The sequence below is a fragment of the Falco rusticolus genome, chromosome 9 (assembly GCF_015220075.1).
Source record: "Falco rusticolus isolate bFalRus1 chromosome 9, bFalRus1.pri, whole genome shotgun sequence".
NCBI lineage: Eukaryota > Metazoa > Chordata > Aves > Falconiformes > Falconidae > Falco > Falco rusticolus.
Window position 1 is genome coordinate 49,311,119 of NC_051195.1, and position 20,414 is coordinate 49,331,532.

At 39.7% G+C, this 20,414-nt stretch overlaps 1 protein-coding gene across 1 annotated transcript in view; it reads left to right on the forward strand.

The window, feature by feature from the left end:
- MED27 (mediator complex subunit 27) overlaps positions 1–20,414 on the forward strand; it is a 94,105-nt gene that overhangs the window by 65,593 nt on the left and 8,098 nt on the right. Inside the window, exons 5-6 of the mRNA XM_037400171.1 lie at positions 10,107–10,214; positions 16,582–16,623. Coding sequence (XP_037256068.1) covers positions 10,107–10,214; positions 16,582–16,623 — 150 coding nt within the window. The remainder of the gene's footprint in view (positions 1–10,106; positions 10,215–16,581; positions 16,624–20,414) is intronic.

A 20,414-nucleotide genomic window follows, 5' to 3' on the forward strand; every position in this document is an offset into this window, starting at 1 on the left:
TTTGTCACAGCAATTTAGGATCTTTCTTGCTCTTAGGTAAATGAGTGATGAACAAAATTTCACCTTTAAATGAAAGATCTATTACTTTTTATTGTTAAATGTGATTGTAGAAATATGAGCGCAAACTCAGATGTTCACTGTGTTTTTCCACAGTCTTGGCAATGAGTGAGTCTTAATCATGATAATTAAAAAGGAAAAGAGTGGTAGGAGGCAGAAAAGGAGGAGGAAACCAATATGATTTAAATTTGTTCAAATTGTTCTTGGGTCAGTGAATTTCTGTTCTGTGATGAAGTCAAGAATTTGCCTTCAAAGTAAACGAACAGTAAAGGCTGGATTAGAGATAAACAAGTCCAATACATTTGACTTATTTCTGCCTGACCAAGCAAGATTTCATTCCAGAAGAACCTGTTGTTCACATCAATTTTCACAGGCAGCTGTTGTGCTTATAGCAAGAGAAGACGTTAAAGCTTTTACTTTTACGACGGCAACATGGAAGTGGAGTGTGTAGCGTGGCAGTTTTCCTCTAGGAGGGTGAAAGGCAGAAGTCACGTCTTTTGCCAAAGTTTAAATAAAACTCGAAATACACTGTATACCCAGGTCAAGAGCTGAGACCAGACAGATCAGTCTTTTCCATCTTGGTTTTCTCATAGCACTTCCTCTTATTTTTTCCTTTCTCACTTAGACTATTACAACAGGCTTGGGTGTAGTGTACACGTGTGTATATTTCTTGTTCCCAAGAAAATGGTAAAATTAATCTGAAAATCAGATATTTTGTCAAAACAAAATTGTTGAGTCAATATAAGTCAATGTTAATATTGGTGCTTAGATTTTTATATTGCTTTTAGAGTTTTTTGACTTTAAACTACTATTATGGTTAGATTTTTGTCTGTATTTTTCAAAGGTTCTGTTAATTTTAGTCAGTATAGCTGTGATTCTGTTTAGTTTTAATTAATCAACTCTCTAGCATCCCATTATTAACTTTCTTTGAACAGCCCCAAATTTGCAAGAGATTAACTGAGTCAGAGGTTAAAATAAACAGCTGGCATTAAAACGTAATCTGCAATTGTTGGATTCACCAAGTGGAACAATATATTCCAGAAAAGAATTGAGTTCATCAGTGCAGTCTTAAGAGGTTATAAGTCTCGGAAGCTTTTGCATTTCCTCTTAAGCTGACTTTATAACTGTTTTACTGTAGAAAAATGTCTGGTTTTATTTCCTTACTTTGAAACCCCTTCCCTACTCTCAGAGCCCCTCTTTGCATGTAGTAAGTACCTTCCGCTTCTAATGGCTTTTTGAGGTCAGAAAATAGATGATGCTTTTTGAGATTCAGGCACAGTTATGAAATTAGGTAAATTACCTTGGATGTAATGATAAGGAGTAAGGTGGGGTGGAAGGGTGGTCACTGTAGAAGAAGCCCCTTTTACAGCAGTAGTTGTTTAGTGAATTCCATGTTGTAGTTGCTCTAAATCAAGGACATTATTGTTGCTGCAAGATAGCATCCCTGTATTGAACCACTGGTATGCATATTTTCCTTGGATCAGAGATCAAAAAGATTGTTTTTAAAGTATTTTTGTATGTGATTGTGTGATTGGTTTATCATTTTTTCTTCTAGGCAGGTTTTCCCTCTTTCCCATCTGTCTCAGTTGATGTTGCCAATATGGCACTTTCCATCTGGCCCTGACTGCTACAAAAGCTTTTGCTGTTTTCAGCCACAAATCAGTCAGTGGAAGGTGCTGCAGGACAGGCAGTGTGAAGAGCACCTCCCCCAGAAGAAGGGAGGTTTCTTCAATACTTGTGATTTCTCACTCTGAACTTCACTCAAGTTAGATTTGGAGTTGCTCCCTGGCGGCAGCATGGTTTACCACAATACCAAAGGAGTTCAGATAATGCTTACTTTATTTAAAAATATTTCACAACCATACTGTGTGCCCAGAGTTAATTAACGGTATTATCTCAACCATTTTCATCCTTTCACTGTTCGTGTCATACTTGCTGTTGCTTATGAAGATCTTTTGACACAGAGGTCTGTCTGTTATATTAAAACCACTTTAAACTCAATCATTCCATTTACCAGAAAAAACATGTGTTTGTCTTCAAAGGCACTGGTAAGCACTACATATATTTTAAGAATGTGCAAATGATTGGAAGGAGATGGGGAAGAAGGGAAAAGGGGAGTGCCTGTGAGATTTTTTTTGAAGTTTCAGAATAGCTGGAGACTTTGCCAAACACAGCATCTTTAGGGCTAAAGACCTAATACAGAAAGTTTCAGCCCCAGACTCTACAATTTCATGTGCACATGGAAATCGGCATATGTCCTTAGCTGTAGAGGTGGGACTGTCATGGGCTCAGATTCATCCAGTGTTTCAAGAGGAATAATTAGGAGCTGTGTGAGCCTGCTGGTCAAAATTGTCTAGCAAGTAACCTTTGTGTTGAGCTGGGTTCTCCTTAACTGGGGTACAGCTCTCCCATTAGCTGAGAACTTTAAGGAAAAAGCAAAAGAAACTATTCCTGAGAGCATGAATGCTGTGTCTTGAAAGGTTGCTGCCTCCTGGTCCTTTGAGGTTGCTACTTCCTCCAGACAATAAGGAGGGGGGTTTATGCTTTAGATTTATACACAGCAATTGTACCTCATTAGTCTGGATTTATGCTACACAGACCAAACACATAAATAATTGATACCTTTCAGAGCTGTGTGAAATCCTCCACTGATTTTAAAAGCAGTTTATCATGGCATTTCAAGGTGCTGTTTAATCCCAATCTTCACTAGTGATTTTTCAATTAATCTTTTAATCGCACTATGCATGAAAAAGACTAAACATAGACTTATATCAGCTTTAATAACAGTGTTACGCAAAATTAATTTCCAGCAGCAGCAGAGGGAACTGCAGACTCCTTAAGGTTCTTGTGAGATTTTGTTGGTCAAATGCCAGGAATTGTAAATAACATAAACCTCATCTTGTATCTTAAGAAAACACAAACTGATTTTTAAATAATGAAAAATACCTAGATTTTTGCGCTTTTTTTGAATGATAGTTGCATTCCTAGAAATACATTATTTTTCCAATAAAATAATTTGATGGTGTGATTATTATGTGATTGTTTCACACACCTTGTTTCCATTATCAAAACTCAGAATATTTTTTTTCTGTGAAACAATTCCTGTGTACAATTCATTCATTTGTTAAGATCAGAAATGTTTTAGAGAACAGTAAACATTAGCCCCGGTTTTCCAGTTGGCAAATATGACTTCCTTAGGTCATGTACCTGGCTAGTCCTCATCAGGTGTATCAACTTACTCTCCTGTCTTCATCTGGGAGCTGCTTTGTCTTTAAAATTGTATCCCCAGTGTTTGTAAAGCTTTCTAAAAGCACTACTACAGAAGTAACAAACACCGGGTTAATATTCTTAAAGATAATGGAATAGTTTTCTGTAAATTGACCTGTTTGTTAGGCATAATTATATGTGTAACTTCCAGTTTGAAAAATGGAATTGTTTCTGCCAAACCAAAGCTCATGGCAGAAATCATTATTTCTTCTTTTCATGTTACTTTACAAATTTTTGATGATAAATTAATTTTATAAATTTGTACTGATGTCTAGATTTTTAACAGATCTCATATAAAAAAAATGAAACATGTTTTTATACAATTCTATTCATTTTCCATAAAATCAGACACATTGGCATTTGAACTTTCAAATCTTGTTCCAAGCATTCTAAACAGTCTGATTGTATGGAAGTGGGCTGTATTAATTGCAAATAGGCTAGACATCTGTTCACTAAAACTGAATAATTTCTTCTGTCTCATTTTTGTTTATCAGTGTTTTACATAAGATCATTATTATTTTCTGTTGGAAAAATGGATTCTGAAATTGATTATTTGCCCATTATGAAAGGCCACCAAACTGACTTCTGTGCAAGAGACCCTGATGTTAGAGAACTGGGAGGGGGAGAGCAGAATTTACTAAGTGATTTGGAATCGGTATCGATGTCTTGCTTGGTTGGAAACAATGCTGCTGTTTTCAAAACAATCTGTCTTCTCAAAACACTTAGCAGTGGAAGTGTTCCTCCTTACCAGGCTGGTGGTTCGTTGGGGAACTGGTGCCTGGTAGGCATTGGATAAAGGTAGGCAGGTTCGTGGTAGGGCTGTAGATCTGATGGTCATGTTTGGTGGCATAGCCACCTAATTTTAGGCACATAGGATGAATATTCATTTAGTGGTTTACTCCCTTGGAGATACTAGCTACGTTTTGGGGTGTTTAAGGATCTCTTGTGTGAGCTGGATCTTGAGGAATCACTTCTGCACTCACAGTGGGACGGTTGTGATTGCAGTTTTTCTCGAGGTGGAGAACCAGCATTTAAAAAGCATTAATCCAGCATTTGAGGTCCCATCTGTGGAGGCAGAATGTCTTGAATCAAGAAAGTATGTGAGCAGGGGATGGCAAGTAAATTTTAAATTATTCTGTGTTTGTGTAATATACAAATGAGGAAGATGAGGAAGAGTCTTTTGATGGGAAAGTGAGCGAGAAAAAGTAGAGAAAGAGCTGTGAGGAATGTCCTCAGCTTTGCCCCCTCCACAGGGTCACAGTGCCCCAGGGTTGCTGTCCAGTCCCAAAGGTTCACAGGTCTGTGTTGACATTCCCTTAAATTTATATTCTGCAAGATCAGCCATAATTTTCATCCCTGTAAAATTCCCAGTGTGTTATAATTTAAAATGGAAAAAAAGAGACAGAATCCATTTCATCATCTGTAGCAATGCTGGGCTACTGTCATCCTTCTGTAAGTGTGTCTGGCCACTGGCAAAATTTGTCTTTTTAACCTTTGAACGATATCCTGTGCCGGTTTGTCACCCTATTAAGACGATATGCCATGTTACCAAGGGAGAGGATCACCAGCTCATCCTTAATATGATGAAATCGTTTTAAGTCCTTCATTTATGTTGACTTTTTATCGTGCACTATTGCAATTAGGTTAGACTAATGAAAGGTAAATTCCATCCTTTAGATAAAAAAATAAATCCTTGTAAAGAATCTAATTAGTATGTTTGTTTATTTAGACTCTAATGGCTTAATTGCATCTTATCTTGCTATTTACAAATAGGCATCATTAAAGAATAATGAGCATGTGAGGCAAAGCGCAGCATTTGTACTAGCAGCAGATGAGACCTAGGAAAAAAAAACCCTACTAGTCAAAAGTAAAAAAAAACCAAACAGCCAGACTTGACAGAACCTTATTTTTCAATATATATATAAATATGATTTCCAGGCATTGTACTGATCAGTAAGATAGATACACAAGTGGGAGGACAAGCTTATGGCTGGCTGTATGGCGAGGAGCTGCATGGCCTTTTGCTGGCTGTATGTACAGCTTGGTTACATCTCTTCTTTCATGTCGCCTTATTATTTTTGAAGGCGTATAAAAAACCATGTACCAACTTGTACTCCTTTTTATACAAGCAGGGAGGTACCCACGTTAACGGAAAATAATGTTTTCTTTCTTCTAGCTCTGCATTGCAGAGCATCTGCAGCTCAAATCAGCAGCAAATTCCCTGGAATGCTGAGAGGAAATCTGCAGCTTTGGGAATTTTTTGAAAAGTGTTGGAGCATGGTGTTTTCAGCATACATTTTACTAATACCAAACTTTTAAATTAATTTTAAGAAAGAGTATTTCTGAATGTGTTTTTTAAATTGCTTATAAAAGGACTTTTCATGTGGTATTAGTTTCAACGAAGAGGCAAAATTAAAGGGGGGCGGGGGCGACTTCAAGCTATTTCCTCCAGGCAGAATTCTGGCATGGTAAATTAATTTTCATCCTTTTCATTTTGTCAACTCATTTTGGCCGTGATTCTGACTTATTTGGAGAGGTATTCTTTCTTTTCCAACCATAAGTGATGTTAAATGGGAACTTTTTCAGCATTCTTACAAGAAATTATCTAAGCCATTCTCAATGATTATTCTGTTTCCCCCCCCCTCCCTTTCTTGGCATACGGTGTCTGTCATATGCTCTTTGAGAATTATCTTGGTGATAGACAAAATATTTTTAAAACTGGGATATTTTGAGAAGATTTTTATTTCATATATCTTTGTCAGAAAAGCTGCATAATATTGCAGATTTCAATCAGCTGCCTGTCCTACCTTCTTCTGGAGCTTGCCATTTTAGGAAGCAGGGGATTTATGAATAACTTCACTGTCTGAATTTAGTATACTTTAGTTAAAAGGGAGTTAGAAGTACATTGTTATTACACAGACCAAAACAGAAGCTACAGAAGTATTTAACTTGCGACTGTTCCATTTTCAGCTCACAGAACTGTGGGGCATGTTTTTTCATTCATATTAATTGAATTTTAAAGTGACCTTGTACATGTATTGATTTGAATTAAAATTTTCTACATCAAGGACGAGTTGGCATATATCCTTCAGGCAAAATACTAAAAAGCCAAGTGCTGTCTTAACAGGATATCGACAGAAGAAGTTGAAATTTAATAGGAGAAGTTGGCTTAGAAAGGAAATTGTTGCCTTTTTGTTACAATTGAAAGGTATCTTTTCTGTGTAATGGAAGAAGTTTGTTTCCATTGGTATTTGTGGGAATGCAGGGACATTTCAGTGGCCATTAAACAGGGACCATCTGGGTGACTCTTTACCTCTAGGAGAAGAGGCCTGCACTACTGGAGCTCAGAGTAGAATTATCAAATTACTTTTTTTACCAGAGCCATTAGCTTTTTATTACCTCCTTTCAGGTGATCTGTAGGGACACAGTCGTGTATGACTATAGGTGTAAATTATATTCCATAAGTAGATCTTTTCTGAACAGGGACTCCGGTTAGCCGAGTTGAGCCCGTATTGAAAGAAAATGGTTTGCTGGAAAATGTGATTTGTAAAATACAGTTGAGGTGACCAAAAGCATTAAGTCCTGAAAACAATTAAGGGGGGGGGGGGGGGGGGGGGGGGGGGGGGGGGGGGGGGGAAGGGTATCCTGTTTATTGAGTATAACACAGAATGTGCTTTACCCTGAAAATAGCTGTGGAGCATACTTTTGGCTTCCAAATCTAACAACATCTTCCAGTCTAGTGATAGGCTGTTGTTCATTCTTTGTACTACTAGCCTCATTCTTTCAACGCTGTTAAAATGATGAACTATAATTTCTCTGAGCTATGCTTAGTTACAAAAATCAACTGAAAGTCCTGATCTCTTTTTCCAGCCAGTGCAGTATCTACAGGAATCCCGTGTCAAAACAACAGTGGCACAAAAGTTTTCTGCTTCAGTGCAAGAGCACTGTAAGAGCTAATCCCAACAACCTGGCCAAAGCTGCTATGCGTTCTGTATTTGTATTACCATGGTGCCTGTGTGCCCCTGCTCCCAGAGAGGACCCCTTTGCACTAACCGGTGTGTAAGCTGAGATTGGAACCATAGTGCCTTCCTCGGGGAGCTTGTGGTTTAAGACACCCCTCTCAGGACAGGTTTACACAGCTCCTTACGTGTGGGAGACAGCAGAACCCTGCTTTTTTGGCATTCAAGCGAAGTGGGTGGTCGAGGCTGCTGTTCTGGACCAGTCTGCAGAATATGACCTTTCGGTGCTGTGTGATGGGTGATAGCTGGGCTCTGAGCTGTGACAGGTTCTGGAAGTGTGGAGTGAATCATGGGAAGGGTATGAAAACAGATGACCTGGGAAGAGGCAATGAGCAAATGCAGAAGCATTTTTGGAAGATTTGTACTGGTAAATCTTGTGGGAAGGTTTGAGGCCAGCAATAAGTATACGCAAGCACACTGGAGTGCCAAACATGGGATTTTTTCAGCTTGTTACATTCTACTGTTCACTCTGAGGATTTTCAGGCATGTCCCACACAGGGTTCAGATCAACTTAATCCAATTTATTTTTTTCTACCTGGCAGCAATGTGAGATACCATGCATGCAGTACATAAGGGAGGGGGAAAGAAGTGAGCATCAACTAAAATGTGTGAAGGCAGTGGAGCTAGAAAATATTATACGTAAAGCTGGGTCTGGGTGTTTGTAGGGCAGCCTTTTTGCTCTTCCATTAAGAAGACTTGTTGTTTAAAATTTCTTCTTTTCCTCATTTTAATTTTACTGTGTATGGTTGATGACTGACATGAAGTCATAAGACTCAGTTCTCCCAGTAGACCTATGTCCTAGCAAATTGCCGGTCTTACTAAGGTAGAAAAATAAAAACCTGTTAACTCTAAATGTGCTGACAACTTTTTTTCAAAGTGACTCCATTTCCTCATCTTAGCAGTTATGACAAAACTGTCTTTCTGATTCCAGTGGATGATCAGCATCATAAATGGGGCACCTCTGGCTTGTGACTTTGTATTTTTAACTTGGTTGATACGGTAAAAGGTGCTGAAATGACTGCCAGTTTCCTTTAATTGCAGATCAATTAGATCTTATTACAGAGTATCCTAGCAAGATACTACATGTAGACCCAAATCCACAGCTCCGGATATTGTAATATGGTGTTCCACACATGTTCAGAACCCCCTAATCTATTGTAAGAAGGTAGGAATCGGAAAAAGCCAGTCATGGTATGTGCATGGCTCAGGCCTCGGTAGAAGTTACCCCCCTTCAGCCTGGAACATTTTTCTTCAAAAATTTTTTCTGACCTTTTTCTTTTGTGTTCTTGCCTAGCAGCCTCTCTTTTTCAAGTCTTATCATTGACTCGGGTTTTTTTCCCTTCTCATTTCCCTGTCCTCTCTCATGCTGTCAACTTGTTCTTCCCTGTCATGTAGACCCTTCTCTCCTGCTTTCTCCGTGTCCCATGCCGAAGAGTTGTCATCAGTTCTTTCTAGGATTTGTGATTCTACCCTGCCTATACAGTGATTATAATAAGCAATATTTATGGTAGTTTGGGTAACTGTTCTGCAAAGTTCTATATCATCACCCCATTCCTACCACCATTTGCCCTCCTAACCCTCCTCCAGCATGATGGTCCCTGCATCAGCTTTGAGATGGAGTCTTTGTGCTAGATTTTGTCTTCCTCCTTGGTGGGGAGAAGCATCTTGGCACTTCAGACTTGACCTGCCCTTTAGTCTCTTAGTCAGCATCAGGCTGAGGTTACTCGTGTTGCAACAAGGTGGTAGGTAGGAGTCATTAGCAGAGGTTAAAAAGGAAAAAGAGGTAACAAATCTATAAAGATGCATGTTGACTGATTTCCTTGGGCATGGATTTGTCTGCTGAGGTTAGCAGTGAAAACACAATTGTTCTAGTGTGTGTTAATCCATACTGAATGAAATAGTGGAACACAGTAGAAAATGAGCCGCTGCTCGTTGGGGAATGTTAAAATGACCTAACTGTTTCTTTTTTATCTCAGTTTTATGCTTTTATGGGTGAAGAAAAACTCTGTAATAATCTCTGTATAACAAAACACAAAGAATTATTGTTAGACATCTTAACAATATTGGAGTGCAAGTTCATCTTTGAAATGTAAATTGATTTTTAGATTAAAATGCCTTCATTATTGCATTTTGGTCAATAATACAGTTTAGGCTTATTCCGGTTGTTATGCTCATGACTTACCCTATATATTTTTCATGATACTAGTTTTATTCTTTACACTTTACCACTTTCACAAAAGAAAATGAAACCTTTGAAAGTGTAACATTTTTACTTTTTAGCTATACTTCCCTTCTAAATTTTTTGTTGGACCTAAAATATTTTCCATTAAACTCATGGCATGCTTTTAAAAGCCAGCATGAAAAGAGTGATTTTTCTTTCAAATTATTTTTCTCTAAGTGGCCTTGTATTGGAGAGTATCAAATACATCGAAAATAATCACATTCGCTCATTGTTTTTGACAAGTTATTGAGTTGTGGTGTTAATAAAATTGAGAGAGTTGCTTGGCAGTGTCATGTCTACACAAGGGAATGCTGTGAATTCATACATTTTCAGTTGCAAATGAACGTTTGTTTGTTTTGCACTTTATGGTTTTATCTCTTCCTCATAACACATACTGGTTTTAGATCTTTTATTTTGGTCTGTCTATAAAATATTGAAAACTGAAATTGCATCAGCTTAAGCTGTTAACTTCATGGTCTTATGAATTCAGACACCACCAACTCTCCTTCAGCTTGTTTTTGTCCTTCTCCTGTTCTTCACAGGTTACCTTAGGAAAAGTGTTAAAAGTGATAGTGGTGATGCGGAGCCTCTTCATTGACCGGACAATTGTAAAAGGCTACAGTGAGAATGTCTATACTGAAGATGGCAAGGTAGGTTAGTGTATATCCAGCAACCTTAAATTTTATTTTTATCTGGTATTTAAAGGACAGAGAACTCCAGGAATCCCATCACAAGTAAGCTAGAAACATAAAACTGTCAAAAGACTCTGTGGATCTTTTGCAGAATGCTCTGGTTTACATTTATCATACTTTGCCTGGATTTTTCATACCCAAATGTCTGACTTCTTTCTAAGCTTTGAAGCCCTTGCTTGAATTTCTAATTTATCACCTTAGACACCAGTTGCCTTGTTAGTAGTATCTGCTGAGAAAACATTTTTTCAGTGTACCAGTGCATCAGTAGCCCAAGGTTCAGATTTCTCTTTTTTGAGAGCCATTGGGAAATCTTGGGCTAGTTTTGTGCTCAACTTGATAAACGCAACGGTGAGACTCTTGGTAGGTAGTCCTCAATAATTTGCTTGTCCGTAATAGCACACCTTGAGCAGCGGCTATTCAAGCCAGTGTTACCTGTTTCCACAAGCCATTTGTTTAATGAACAATTCACCCTGCTTGAACCTTCCAGTTTCTTCTGCCTGCACAGGCTCCATATGGCTCTCTTTAGCACATCAGGAGATGGTGACGGGACCTGATGGCCTTCAGCTCAGCTTCTTTCCCTTTTCAGGGTGGAATTGTCTCTCTTACCGAGACATCCGCCAGAACTCTCCTTTGCCAGTAACAGTACTAAATACTTCCATGTTTCACATTTTCTCTCTGGAGCTTTCTCTTCTGATTATGAAGCCTATTAAAATAAAAAGTTCATTATATCAGGATGCGTACTTGGCACCCATAGGCCATGTTATAATGAGGTGAGACTTCTTTTCCTTTCAGAAGTGGTAACTGTAGTTTAGCGCACAGAAGCACGTTGTGTGCTGACCCAGAGTTCAGCGGCTCTGAGCTTGAACCTCTGTTCTCTAGAAAGGGCCAGGAGCTGATGTGCTGAAGTAAATAGCACAGCTGTATTTCCCAGGTGAGAAGTTCTCACTCGAAGGGCGGGGGATTGGCCTAAGAAGTAGTAAAATAGAAATTGCCTGATTTTTTTTGCATTATTCAAATATGCAGGTTTAAATACTGCTTTGCCGCAGAAGCAGCTGCACTATACTCCCTGTCTATTAGCATATAAATACAGACTTGGAGCACCAGCCCCTCTTCACCCCAAGTTCTGATGGGAAGTGAAATGATAGTCTGCCTAAAGAGCTCTGGCGGTGCTTGATGGATTCCTGTGTCACACTTAATTTGGGTGTGCTCCTTTCCTCTGATGAATCCAGTTTCCTTTGAAGCTCCCTTGAAATACAAGAATGCTATATGTGCTGAAAAGCATAAGTAAAAGAGTTCCTTTCTGAAACTCGGCATCTGGCGTTGGGCTTCTGTTTAGCTCAAGGTTGACTCTCTGGAGAGCCGTGAACCGTGTCTCTGCCATAGTTTGCTGCGAGGGGGAGAGCAGGACTCACCGAGGCCAGCTTTGGGCACAGGGTACTAACCTTTGTCTGCTGTCAGTGGGGAGCAGTTCAGCTTCTCCCAAGCATCGGTGCTAACACCTGGCTTATTTTCTTGCTTTAAGCCAGTCTGTAGGGGAGTCTGTTTTCTCCCGATTTAGCTTTCCGTGTCCAAAGCCAGGCTATGTGACTGCTCCCACGAGACTGTGTGAACCTGTGACCTTTACGTGGCAGTTTGCTGTTCCATTGGGCCATCCCAGGGCTTTTGCAGACCTGAAGGTCTGCATTTTTAGAATAAATAGGAGCATTTCATTTGTCTTAAGTAGAATTGGACTTGCAGCCACTCTAAATCATGAGTAAATTTGGCTTGGAAGCTTGAATAAATGCGTAGCTTGCTAGTTTTGCCAACTGGAGCACATATTGACAAACAGTAAGCTCCCTCTTTTTCACTAATTAACTACACTGGTAATTGGAGAACAAGAATAAGATTGTGCTCTTGCAATGATTCGCTTTCCTTATTGTGCCTGCTGGGAATGAGCGATTACAGTCAATTGCAAACATAGTCCATTCCAATTCCTTCCCTGTCACAACAGATGCTGTTGGGGAAGTACTCCAGTAAGGTTTCACCGTACTATTCCGGTTTCTCGGTTTCTAGCATGATAGAGGGAAGAATGCACCAGCAGTCAGAAGAGACACAGAAGAGTAGGAGAAAGATCAGCAAGTATCATCGTTATTAAATAACAAACATACAGAGAACCCTCAGGATCCACAGTAGGAGGTGATCGTTTTTCCAGAGAGCAGTTTACACAGTAACTGCTGATTTGGGGGTTAGGTTATGTATTCCTAGGAAGCATTTAATATTTGTAAATAGCAGCGGTAAGATTAACTAGGTGATATCGTACAATATGGCATCTTTTGTCTTTTCTGTAAGCAATGTTGGAGAAGGGACACTGGCTAAGTCGTCGTGCTTTTTTACACTCTAAATAGCTGAACGAGGGTCTGTCGAGTCATCCTCCTAAGTGCACGAGTCAAAGTCCTTTAAGTAACAAAAGTGAAATTCAGTGGGGGCTGCCCTCCAAGTAGAGCGGGGTTTGGGGCAACTAAATATATTCAGCAGTATTCACCAAAAGAAGGAATGGCTATCGTCGGGAGACTGGATGATCACACAGACAGTAAGTGAAAAATGGCCCGTGCACAGAGGAGGCCAGTGATTTTGCTTGTAGGTCAGGGGAGCAGTCATTGATCTCTGAAAGTGCAACTGTTTTAACAAATTTTGCGTTACTGGGAAGAAAAAAGGAAGAGATGAGTGCAAGCAGCACAGGTGTTGATGGTCTTCTGGTCCATTAACGTCGGGCAATTCTAGAAAAAAACAAATATGGGTGTTTCTCATAGTTATGGAACTGTGCATGGTAGCACACTAGCAGTTACAGAGGAGAGCTGACAGTGCAGTGTCCGGGTTGCTTTAGCTTGATGTGTGTTTGTACGTTGTGCTGTGTAGGTTGACAGGTGCTTCTGTGAAAACTTCACGTGGTTTCTGCTGTACTGAAGTCTGGTTAAATTGGGTATTCCCTCTCACGGATTTAAATACTTCCAAAATTAAGGTGAAAAAAATAGAAGTCTTGCAGTGAGTAAACTAAGACACTATGTTTTGGGGGGTTATTTTCAGGCTTTGCCTGTACAAAGAATCATTGCATTTCTTAAGTGCTTCATGCACTTCTCTCGTGAATTATTCACAAACGCTGCAGAATATGTCTTTGCCAAATTGCCAGCTGCATAACTTGGACATTTTTGGTGACACTTTGCAAAAACAATAGGTGAGATCTGGCAGCCTGTGGTGGGTTCTGTACACTGATCCCTCTGCAGTTTCTCTTGCTTGCCGTACTAACCCATTGTGTCTACCACATACTGATGCATTTTAATTAGCCTCGTGGTTTTAGTGATGGCACTGTGCCACCCTTAATTTCAAACTTTGACACACTCATTGTGCATTGAAATTTAACCGTGGATAGTAATTAATTACTAGTGTTGTCCTGATTCCTGAATAAATGAAGCTATGCAGCTCACCCTTGCAGGGCAGGTGTATTGTCAGCTGAGCCATTAGTAGCCCTAGTCTGCCAATAAAAACAAAAACATATTGGGATTTTTCTGGCATAACAACACCGTGCCTTGCATTGGATGCGGAGACCAAGAACCACCTTGACAGGGCATATTTAGAGTGGGTACTTAGCATTGCTGCCTAGCCAAATTCCTATTTTTGCATCTGTTAGACTTAACTAAAGCAACATAAGTGTCTCTGTTGAATTATCGTGTTAAGGAACTTGGGTTATGTTAATGCTATGGCTTCATTAATTACCCCATATCAATAAGAAAAGGCAGCTTTTAGCCTCCTAGCGTAAGAGAGGAAAAGAAATAGTGGTATCAAAGGAAAGCTTCAAAGACAGGCAGAGCTGTCTCTCGGGTAATTTCTGATCCCTGCATTCTTTCCACTTCAAAGCTGGATGTGTGTGTGTTTGGGTGAAGGGGGGGTTGAATCCGATTTCTCTAATAAGTGTTGGCACCGGACCTGTTTGATATTAGATGCAGGGAACATTCTGATTTGTTATCGCCTTTGAAATCGTTCAGACGACCTTCAGAAAATGGCCTCTTGTTACTTATGCTGGGGGTGGGTGGGGAGAGTGGGGCACTGGGAAAAAAAGCCCCAGTTTAATTCTCATGCAGAGGATGCCCTGAAAGTGTGCTTTCAGCAGTTTTTTAGTTACAAATGTGTGTCTTGATTGAAAGTGAAAAGTTGAAGAATAATAGACCTATAACGATACATTCTTTAATCTGCCTCTGCCTTAATCCTCAGTTTCAGGGGAAAGGTGGGCAGTCATTTAGGATGTATGCATGTGGTTGGGGGGTGGGGTAGTACCTTTTTCTTTTTTCTTTTTCTTTTTTTTTAAGTTGGAAAACATCATGTCTGTAAGACAGACATTCATTACTTTTCAGCATTTCAATCTTCATGCCAGCTAATGAAAATTCAGAACCTGTTGGATTTATCTTAATGCACCATCTGAAGTGGACTTTTTTTTTTGAGTTTAACTGGAGAGGATCACATACTTCGTTTGATCACTAGAGATTAGCAAAACCATATATATTCTCCAATTATAGCAACTCTGTCTGCAGTCCAAAGAAAGCCTTAAATTAGATGAAAACAGTTTTTTAAAAATGTGCATTGATTTTTTTTTTGTTTTGAAATGTAGACTTTTCTAATATGGCGATGCTTCCTTCCTGCCAGGGAAGTTGTTACGGTGTAATTCAGGTGTTTATTCCAGTGTAAATGAAGCTCAGGTCCAAGTCCAGGCTGAACCGCTGCTTGTGGACTCACGTGTGAGTGGTGTTGGTGTTCACACTGGCTGTGAGGGTGGGACCAAGAGGCTGTAGTTGTGGAAGGTTTGTAGGTACATGCCTCAGGGTGCTTCTGTCTTCATCTAACCTGGAAAAGGCACTGAGACATCAGCTGCATTTTGTCTTACGGCAAGGGCAGAGGTACTAAGCCATGAAACATCTGTCCCAAAGTGGTTTTTGAAGTCTTTAACATTGCCTCCTGTCTAGACTGTGAGGATCGGGGATTCGAGGGTCACTTCTGTACCAGTATTTAGAATTGGGCTGCTTAACAGTGTTACTCTTAAAAGAACGGGAACTAGAAGTTCAGTGTTCTGAGCATTTCTAGCAATGTGAATTAATTACTGGGGTTCAGCATCCTTCCCCCTTTCCTTCTTCAGCCACCTCTAATCTGTTTTACTCGCTTCATATGACTTCTTCATGTCAGACTCTTTCTGTGCCTTTTAAAAGACTTGTAATTTCAGCTAGGACTTATGGGCACATAAGACAAAATGAAAATAATCAGTTGTACCTTACAGTAAAAGACATAATCCCCCCACTGTGAGAAAACGTGTCCAGCCATGTTACCAAGCACTAGAGGAGCTATACCTGCTTCATAAATTCACTCCAAAGAAATTATTTTCTTCTGTCTAGACTAATATTCCTGAGGCTAATGCTGTATCGAGCACCTTTCCTATGACTAGTTTTGTGCATATGAAATGGTTGAGTACACTGGGATCTGCAGGGGAAAAAAAAGTGATTTGCAAGTCTGGGATTGATGGAAGTTCCTCGTTTTGCCTGCTGCTTTTCCTTGACAGAGTACAAGATATTCCACAGGGCTGGGCTAAAAGAGCATTAGCACGTCAGTTGAAATTGTTTAACATGTGAGCCATTTGGTTGTTTGATAAGGACAGCCTTACCTTCTGGTTTCTGGGGCTAATAAAACTTATTTGAATTTTGTTCTTTTAGTTTATGAGCACATATTTAAGTCGTGGATTTGTGCAGTTCTCTACAACCTTAAACTTCTTTTAGTGTGATTTTTGTCTGCAAATGTAAATGTACTTTCCTAAGGGATGTTTTATTTAGCCCCAGTAGACCAATGCTTTGGCTTAATTCCGCTAAACGTTCTTTGTGTCGTTTGTAACTGAATCACTTATTCAGACACAAGACAAGCATAAACGTAGTAAAAATGCCCTCATTTTAAAAACTGACTGAAGCTGGTGATTATTTGCATAGATCAGCCACAACCCCATACGAATGAAGATTTTGCTGTTTTTAAAGTGAACACATTAATGCAACAGGTCTTGTGCATATATAATTATTTTTTTTAATTTAAACTGTGATGAGCTATGTTCATTCTTCATTGCAATACAAAGGAAATCTTGTATCATTAACTCCCTTTCTTGGATTGCAACAGGCAATGGGTCAAAATAGTGAATACTGAGAAATACGTGCCTGTAGATCTGTTTGCCAGGGCTTTTAATTTGAACAGCTGCTTAGCTTCTTTTTCTCCCTAAAGCTTCTTCTTTACATGTACTAATATATAATTATTTTTTTTACTGTAGCTTGACATATGGTCTAAATCCAACTATCAAGTTTTTCAGAAGGTAAGTCTCACATAATTTCTCCCTATGTAATGTGTATAGGAGATGTGGAGTTTATTTTTAATATCTAGGCCCTTGTGTAAAAGAATTCAGAATTTATTCCTCTGTCATCACAACTTGCAAATAACAAACAATAATCTGTAATATCTGCTGTTACTGAATTTGGATTTATGCCCCATCACAGTTCCAGTCTATGTTTTGGAATAAGAAATTGGAGATTATACTACTGTAACCTTAAAATTTCATGAGGAATCTTCAAGCATTCTTTTTTTAGTTTGAACCTTTGGGGGGAGAAAGGACTGTTTCAGGTTCATTTGGATTTTGTTTAGTTGTTTGCATTGGTTTTGGTTGCCCCCCTCTCCTGAGGACCTGAGTTTAATAAATCAGTAGAACTCACTTCACAAAATGAGCTTGGAAATTTTTTCCATGGCGTTATTTTGCCTGCTTCTCTTCGCACGGTGGTGTAAGCGAAAGGAGTAGCTTACTGAAATGAACGCCATTCCAGAAAGTAAGGAAGGACCGATGAGAGAACAGGAGCAGTAAGTTAGAAAACTACTGAGAAGGTTAAAGTGTATTTTGGAAAGATCTGTATCTTGCTATTTGCTAGGCAGGGAAGAGGAGATTTCTCTTTGAAGGCCTCTTGTCAAAATGCTGTAGGTTCAGGTTGATCCGGGTTTAAATTCCAGTTTCCTTACCTTCAAGCTACAGTTCAAGGAGCTGGAGTCTCCAGCTGGTCCACTAGCTTCTTTTCATCTACTTTTGTTGTTTATGTAACAAATGGGGGTCAGGAACTCGAAAGGGCGTAAAAGCAGGGGTCAAAAGTATGGCATATTGGCTGTATTTGTGCATCTTCTTTCCAAGTTTTCAGATGCGCTCAGAAGGGAAGACATTTGACCTATGATATTAACCTGCTAGAGATCAAACAACAGTTTTGGGGGAGGTTGGTTGCTCTCCCTCTCTGCCTAGCATGGAAGGAAAAATTCTGCTGCAGTTGATTCTTCACCCCAGAGATTAGTGGATTAAATATGCTTTCTTTTTTTTCTTGCTCCTCAAAAATATTTAGTGTCAGGCAGAGTAATACAGCTGGAAGTAAAACAGCATATATCTTAGTAACTTAACAGTATGCTTTAAAGTAGTTTTTGCAATGAAATAAATTTAAGGTTCTGTAATTAAGTGCATCATCTCAATTTTCCCATGTGTGTGTTTGGTTGTAAGCTCGTTTGGGCATAAGATTGTCTTCCTGGCTGTTTTGGCTTAGAATACCTCGGAAGGGTTAAGCCCTATTGCCGTAATTTGTGCTAAATGGTAAGAAATCATGAGGGTTTTGTTATCTAATTGTCAATATGCAAGATAACAGAGTAGAGTAAATGTACAGTTCACAGTTGAGGACTCGGGGAGCACAAATACGTAGAGTAAGTTTCTCTTCAGGTCCAGGAGATGACCTTCAGACCAGAAGGGGAAGAAGTCAGTGAGAAAATATGAAATGCCCCTCTTACTGCTGCCGGCGTGGCTGCATTACAGATACATTTGCATCTTTATTCTGTTCCTAATTCTCTAAAATAAAGTGGTACAACCTGAATGTTAAGATCCTGTTCTCCAGTTCTGTCTTGGTAAATACTACCAAATGTATTAATATTTACTAAAAAAAGCCAGAAAGAAAAGACTGCAGGGGAAAGGGTTACCTGTAATGGGTTGAACAGCTGTCTGCATTTTATTTTTTTTATACTGTTATACAATTTGTTGCCAGCTTTGTCACTGTTACCGTGGGCCACTTAACCTCTCTGGGGATCGGTTTTCTGCTCCCCATAGGCCGGGGTAATACTTGCTGACTTCACAGGAGCTCTTACTGACTTGGTTGCATAGTGCTCTCAGATTCTTGCATGAAAAATGTGATAGAAATGCAAGGTGATGGTACTTTCTGATCAATACATGCTGTACTATTGAGCTGATGGTTAAAGAAGTTAAGGCTAGGACCTAAGTCAAGTTTTCAAACAGATGGTAGAAAATGCTGTGGTTCAGCATAGTAAGTTTTCTCTGCGGTGCTGTCTTTCGTTTGGTTTTCTCTTTATTCTCTGAAGCTGCACTTGTATCCATGTGTAATACCCGGGACTAGTGATTTAGCAGTAGTAAAATGAAGGAAATAAAGTAGTGTTAGAGAAACTATTATGCTCTGTTACCAGTGTAGGATCTGTACTGCAGGATCTTCAGAACAAATGTTTTCATGCCATTAAAAAATCATCAGTAAATGTGTCGGAGCACATCTGAACGTTCTTGAAATGTGTTTCTCGTGGCAGTCACCAGTAACGCGATACAGAAGTGCTGCACTGAGAAGGAAAAACACAGATGAGTAACTGCTCCCACTGAGGAGGCTGGGTAGCCCTTTCAGCTCTGCTGCCTTTAACTGTAAAATCAGTCATCCCTCTGAAGGGCAGGGCCACTTCGCTTTAAAAGCTGGTCCAAGTTCTCAAACTCTGTCTTCAATGATAATATAACAACATCTGGAGCTCATAAGATACCTGCCTGTGGTAGCTGCAGGGCTGTCAAATTCTCACAGGGTTGCAGCGTGACTTTCTAGGTTAAGGACCAGAGACCTCTGATCTTCAATCCAACCCTGTCAAACAAAGCTAAATTTGTCCTGACTTTTTGTTTGCAAACGTTGGCTGTGTCAGCAAGCCTTTTCTCTCTCCTCCTTGTTAGGCAGGATACCCGAGTGTGTATAATTTGCTGGGGGATGGCTCCCGAAGGGCCCATTACTGGTAAAGTGTACAGTCATTTTCTAGGTTCCCTGGAGACTCCTTGAATCTGGTCCTGGGGTGAATAAGCTTTATAGGCATTGAGTCCACCAGCAGGGTTAGATTCAGAGAATGGAGCAGGGAAATGAGAGAGGGAAAGACTGAAAGGGCAAAAGCACAAGGAGCAAAGAAAAGGTTTTTCAGACTTCCACGTTGGTCTGACATTTAAACTCCACAGGAGCGGCAACTGTTTTGATCTTAAACCTCCTTATTTTAACACCTTGCTGCTCTTGATCCACCGGTGCAAGAGGAGGAACAAAACAGGAGATAATAGAATATTTGGGGGCTTAAATCTTGCTGAGAAGAAGAGCGTATGTGAGGGCTGCATTGTTCCAGGTCGCGGTGCAGAGGATTAAAAAAAATACATATTATAGAGAATGGTGCAGTATTCATAACTTTGCATTCAAAAAAGAGGCAAAAATGCAGAGTAGTGGAACTGCTGCAAGTGGATCAAAATGGGAGATGGTGCTAAACATTGTTTCATTTCTCAAGCTGCTCAGTTAAGAGCAACATGGCAGGGTTTGTTGTGTAATAATCAGTTTGGCTGTTTAAGCCATCTGTGTAGGCTTTAAACCCATATTTTTCATTCTGACCTGAGGATCCCATTCTTATTTTCACCTAAACAGTCTATCAATTTTAGCATGCTGCAGACTGCTTTGTTTTGGCTTGATATGCTTCTTCCCAAGGCACGTTTTGACCTCAACTTGAGAAGCTGTTTGTGCCTATCCAGCTGTTTGTGAGCTGCGTGATCCCAAAGCGACGGAACTCGGGAGCACAATTTTCACCACTACAAGGGCACATAAGTATTGTAATGTATGAAGATGTATTCTTGTCAATAATCTGAGAATAAAATCACGTGCAGGATGAATGCATGCATGAGACAGATATTGGGCTATTGATGATGTCTGTTCAAGGAGAGGAGATGGACTGTTCCAGGGTCACCTGCATGGTTGCTGCTGTGCGGGATCGGTACTTGGCCCAGTTCAAAGACTCCTTAGGCAA